The sequence below is a fragment of the Pan paniscus genome, chromosome 12 (genome assembly GCF_029289425.2).
Source record: "Pan paniscus chromosome 12, NHGRI_mPanPan1-v2.0_pri, whole genome shotgun sequence".
NCBI classification, from domain to species: Eukaryota; Metazoa; Chordata; class Mammalia; order Primates; family Hominidae; genus Pan; species Pan paniscus.
In genome coordinates, this window is record NC_073261.2 from 32,838,737 (window position 1) to 32,844,980 (window position 6,244).

General features: G+C 38.7%; 1 protein-coding gene across 1 annotated transcript; it reads left to right on the forward strand.

Annotated features, from left to right (window-relative positions):
• Positions 1-626: 626 nt before the first annotated feature.
• LOC100994871 (putative upstream-binding factor 1-like protein 6) lies at positions 627-4,390 on the forward strand. The gene is made up of 2 exons (XM_034952423.3): positions 627-2,151; positions 2,988-4,390. Exons 1-2 carry the CDS (start codon positions 2,145-2,147, stop codon positions 4,190-4,192), a joined length of 1,212 nt encoding a protein of 403 aa, XP_034808314.1. The 5' UTR covers positions 627-2,144; the 3' UTR covers positions 4,193-4,390.
• Positions 4,391-6,244: the final 1,854 nt, after the last annotated feature.

Genomic DNA, 6,244 nt, shown 5'->3' on the forward strand with positions numbered 1-6,244 from the left:
AGGCTCACTGAAGTCTTGCCCTCCTGTGCCCAAGCCATCCTCTCACCTCAGCCTCCAGAGTGGCTGGGACTACAGGCACTACAAGTGTGGGTCTGGCTAAATTTTTGTTTTTCTAGAGATGGGGTCTCTCTATATTGCCCAGGCTGGTCTCAAACTCCTGAGCTCAAGCAATCTTCCTGCTTCAGCCTCCCAAAGTGTTGAAATTACAGGCGTGAGCCACCGTGCCTGGCCCTGTAGAAATTCTTAGTTTTTCCCAGCTTCTTTCTTTCTTTTTTTAAGAGACAGTGGTTTCTCACTTGTTGCCCAGGCTTATCTTGAACTCCTGAGTTCAAGTGATCCTCCCATCTTAGGCTCCTAAAGTGCTGGGATTACAGGCATGAGCCTCCACACCTGGTCGCAGTTTCATCATGGAAGTAATAGAACAGCAAGCATAAAATGACCTCATAGAAATTCAAGGAGAAAAATAAGATATTAATAATAAGTGTAAAACATTTGTGTATTAGTTTGCTGGGGCTGCTGTCATAAACTATCACAGATGAAACAATAATTTGCTGTCTCACATACTGAAAACCTAAAATTTAAAATCAACACGTTGACAGAGTTGGTTCCCATTGGGGATTCTGAGTAGAAATCCAGCCCCTCCCTGTCTGCTGGTTTCTGGTGGCTGATGGGAACATTTAGCTTTCATTGGCTTGTGGCAGCATAGCTCCAGTGAGCTCTGTCTCTGCCTCTGTCTCCACATGGCTGTCGATGTGTCTCAGATCTTCCTTTGATTTCTTCTATAATGATATGAGTCACTGGACTTAGGTCCCACCCTAAACCCAGACTAATCTCATTAGGAGATTACCAAGGTAATTACATCTGCAAAGATCCTATTTTCAAAAGGTCATATTCACAGGTTTCAGGGGTTAGGACTTAGACACATATTTTGGGGGGCCACACTCTTTAACTGGCAATTTGAAAAAATGTCTGGCTCATAAAAGAGCCACAGAACAACAAAAACACAACTGTATTTTTATTTTCACTGCTTTATACGCATCATCCTAACATTTACAATTGGGAAGACAGTACTTCTTTTCCTAAATTCAGATTCTGAGTATTCCACATCTCTTTTCTAACATCAAGTCTATGTGACTTCCCCTTTTTCTGAGTTAGAATACATCTTATATTTATTTATGTATTTATTTTTTATAATCATCACTTACAATATATTTGGAAGTTTGACATCTTTTTATCCCTGAACCATTTCAGAGTATGTTTTGATCTTAAACACAAAGTATGAAATCAAATATTTTTTAATTTTTTTATTTTCCTTTGTGAATGTTACTTTTTTCTTTATTACTCTCCTGTTATATTATTACGTTTATTTTTAGTTTTTTAGGACACTAATGAACTGACTTCTTTCAGATTTTTGAGGTTAAAAATTCAATAACTCAAGTTTACCCTCTTCTAAGTTTTTCACAGTTTATTTTAATGCTTTTTTATAAATTTTAATTTTTTATTTATATTTTCATTTATTATGAACAATTTTCCAAAAGTCTTTTTCACATAATAAATTTGATATATGGCTATTCTTTATCTTCTACCTCAAATATGGACTTGAATTATTATCCAGTATTTTAAAACATTTTAATCTCTATATTAAGGAATTTGTGTTTTGAGGCATGTGATATTATAACATTCTTCATACTTCTAGTGAATTTTTAATGTCATTCAAAGGCTACATCCTTCTATACTCTACTGAGAATTAAAAATAGTTCTCAAAAATATTCTCACATATTCTGAAACTCATTCTCAGAATTTCAACCTCCACTGGCATCTTAACTCTGTTCTCTTTCCCTTCTAATGCATATTTTCCCCTGAAGGCCCCATGTTACACTCCTTATGCACCCTCTATTTAAGATCTGGTTTAATTTAATGTTGTATGTATTTGTACACAATTTTACTGAAGTTAGGCTTTGTCTTAGAATAGAAGATTATCCTAAAAAGACTAGTGAAAGAGTTATGAGAATTTGGAGAATTAGTTGGGAAATCATGTCCCAGAGGAATTACTTTAGGCAAAACAAAATTGGTAAAAATAAATAAATAAATAAAATAAGCAGTAGTTATCGGATCTGCCATGTTTTCAAGTTCTATAATGGAAAATGCCAGGTATTTTGGAGGCACTTTCCGGAGGAAGCCAAACTTTCACTGAGGCTTAAAGATGACGAACAGTTAACCAAATAAAATTGAAATGTTTTATAATTGTCATTAAATCCTTGATATTTAAAAGGAGAAGCGGTATGGTTCGCTAGAAAGCATTCATTCCCATGCATGGGTCCTGGAGAATCTTTAATTCAGTCTTTTATCACAGGTTCACATTACCTCATAAAAAGGTAACAGTTGGATGCATGTCTGGAGGAGCTCTTGGGCTTGTCCTGTTGCATCTTTAACTTCTCATCTGCACCTTTAGCTATGGCTATTTGGGCTGTGCTTAGAAAATGGCGATACTCAGGGCACTGTAGAATGAACAGTCTTTCCGGTTTAGGCATTTCTCCTTCCACTTTAACTCTTGACTCTGTCTTCAGGGCATTTCTGTTCTATTAAGCTTCTTAAGTGATGAGTGGTCTGGTGTTTGCCTTATGCAACTCAATTTAAGATCGGTTCATGCGAGATCTGGCAGAAAGAAGGCTGGGGTGGGGTGCGGAGATATTGAATATTGCGCATGTAGCATATGAAAGGCAAATATGGATTTTCATTCAGAAATGGGCTATATTTTATTTATATCCTTAAGAGTAAATTAATTATACAAGGGATATATGGCAAATAGGGTGTAATTTTTTTCATTAATCCCAATGAAGCAGAGTAACTTTCCTTTCTTTCTCCTCAGAAATACAGAATCATACATACTGCAGGACTTCCAGAAAGAAATCATCCACTGACTCTTAAAAGTAAGGAACTCTGTGTTCTTACTCTGGTGTCTGCATAACCGGGATCTTATAAGTAAGCCAAAGACATCAAAATGGCTTTGCCTAGAAGCCAAGGCCATTGGTCCAACGCAGACATCTTGAGGTTACTGGAATGCATGGAGAATAATCTCCCATCTGATGACAATGGCACGTTCAGCTCAACTCAGTCACACATGGACTGGGGAAAAGTAGCTTTTAAAAACTTTTCTGGTGAAATGTGCAGACTCAAATGGTTAGAGATTTCTTGCAGCTTGAGAAAATTCAGCACTTTGAAAAAATTAGTCCTGGAAGCTAAGAAATGTGTTAAAAATACAAACAAAAGCCAAAAAGGCAGGAACCATCCAGACTTTCCAAAGAGGCCCCTTACTGCTTATATCCGCTTCTTCAAGGAGAATTGGCCCCAGTACTCCCAAATGTACCCTGGGATGAGAAGCCAGGAACTGACCAAAATCCTGTCAAAGAAATACAAGGAGCTCCCAGAGCAGATGAAACAGAAATATATTCAGGATTTCCAGAAGGAAAAACAAGAATTTGAGGAAAAACTTGTTCGATTCAGGGAAGAGCACCCTGATTTAGACCAGAAGGGCAAGAAATCTGATATCTCCAAGAGGATTCAAACCAAAGTGCAAAAGAAAGTTCAGAAAAATATTGAAGAAGTGACGTCTCTTCCAAAAACGGATCAATTTTTCAAGAAGGTAAAATTTCATGGAGAGCCTCAGAAACCCCCCATGAATGGATACCACAAGTTTCACCAAGATTCCTGGTCAAGTAAGGAGCTGCAACATTTGTCCCTGAGGGAGCGCATGGTAGAGATTGGCAGACGCTGGCAGCGCATCCCGCAGAGCCAGAAGGATCATTACAAGAGCCAGGCTGAGTTGCTGCAGAAGGAATACAAAGTGGAATTGGATCTCTGGCTCAAGACTTTGTCACCTGAAGATTATGCTGCATACAAAGAATCGACCTATGCTAAGGGTAAGAATATGGCGATGATGGGAGGCCCGGCCCCCAGCTTGAGACAAACAGATCCGCAGTCCTCATCAGCAAAGGGTCTGCAAGAAGGGTTTGGGGAGGGGCAGGGGCTCCAGGCTGCAGGAACAGAGGCATCACAGACTATTTGGGTAAACTGTCATGTCTCCATGGAACCAGAAGAGAACAGGAAGAAAGATGGCGACGAGGAAGAAAGCAGTAACTCTTTAGACTGCAGCAGTGGGGAAGACATGGAAGTTGATGTCTCAGGGCAGTGACTCTAGTGCAGCTTCCTCAGAGGACTTCTAACTGGGACTCCACCTGACTCAGACTCTGCCTGACTCAGACTCCAGGGTCAGGCAGAGTTTCTCCGCAAAAGCCCATTCATGACATCCGTGTCAAGGAAAAGGGACTCTCCTTCTGCCTCTTTTTACTTCTTTGCGCTTTTTTTCTCTTTTCTTCCTTCCCCGCTCTCCTCCTCTACACAAAGTAGGACAGGTTGGAAAGAAGCAACTTGGTGCAGCACCCTCTTACATCAGGATTACAAACCTGGGAGGGACTCTTTGCGGAGAATAAATATAAGTTTGAGCCAATACCAACCTTATCCTTAAAAAACAGACAAATATCATGCCTTTCCCAGTGAATTTTGTGCAATTAAAGCTTCTGGAATGAAGCGATGATTAGGTGTAGGATACACACTGTATTAGACTGAATATTTCTGAAGCAAGAAGCTTTGCTTTACTCATTTTTGTTCTGCTAAAGGCAGTAAGAAGACACCCATGAGCCTGGGACCCCGACCTTCCCTGTGGAAATGTTTTTCAGGACCCCTGCACTTAGTCTAGGCTTGGGGATATTTGATGAAAGGTGGGGTAGGTGTCTTAAGAAAATTGTTGTACTCTTGATATCTCGCTCCTCCACTCCCTGAAGTAGGGAGTTGGTCACTCGCATGCCTGGGAGTAGGCAGCAATATTTACGTATATATGTCTGACTCTTAGCTTTCATTGAGACTTTTCTTTCTCATTTCCAAAAAAATGAAAACACAAAATAAAAACTTACCTATTTCATTGGAATGAGCTCCTCCACAGAATCCCTTATGACATTGGGTACAGCATCTCTAAGTGCCATCTGCATTTATTCTTGAAGCTCCAAATATTTTCTGCTGATTCAGGTGCAAGTGAATCTCACCTTAAGCACTCAGGATTGAGAGAAAGATGCACAGAAAGACAAATATAGATAAATACACTATTCTGTTTCACTATCTGCTCTATGAATTCATGCACCGATATAACATTGTTTTAATTTTTTTTGGTTTACTAATATGTTTGAAAATCAACCTAAGGTTAGTGCCTTCTCAGTATACCTTTATTCTCTTAAACATTTCTGGCTATTTTCATATTTTGTTCTCATGAATATAAGCATCACAGAAGTAGATGTATACTTTTTATATGAAAACCACTGACTATCATGTGTTTTGTCCCTAGATATCTTAATAAATTTTTATTTAAAAGTTTTTTCTAGGTAAATAAGTTTCAGAAAATAATGAAAATATTCACCATTTTATACCTCTAAATGTATCAGATTAAAGTATCCAGGAGAATGTTAAGCAATAATAAAGTAATATGTTCTTGGCTTGCTTCTGACTTTCAATCTAATGCTTACAGAATTTAAAATCATGAAAATTATGCTGATGTGTACATTTGAAATAAATTATAAAAAGAGAAAATTGCTATTTACTGTTATTATTATTTGGTTAACTTTATAATGTATATCGATTTTTAAAAATTTATTTTGTTAAATTTATCATATATTTATGTAATTTTTCCTTAGTGTATTAGTCATCCTCCTTCAGAGAAACAGTAACACCAACATAGAGAGAGAAGCAGAGTGACAGAGAGAGAGATAGAATAATACAGAGAGGAGACAGAGAGGGACAGATACGGTGTCTTGTCGCCCAGGCTGCAGTGCAGTGGTGCGATCTGGGCTCACTGCAACATCTGCCTCCTAGATTCAAAAGATGCTCCTGCCTCATCCTCCTAAGTAGCTGGAATTACAGACACCCGCCACCACGCCTGACTAATTTTTGTATTTTTAGTAAAGACAGGGCTTCGCCATGTTGGCCAGGCTGGTCTCGAACTCCTGACCTCAAGTGATCCGCCCACCCAGAAAGACCAATTTTATTATGAAGAATTGGCTCACAAAATTGTGGAGGCAAAAAATACCATGATCTGCAATCTGCAAGCTGGTCAGTTAGGAAAGCCAGAGGTGTCATTCAATCTGAGTCTGAAGGCCTGGGGACCAGGGAAGCCAATGGTGTAAACCCCAGTTCAAGG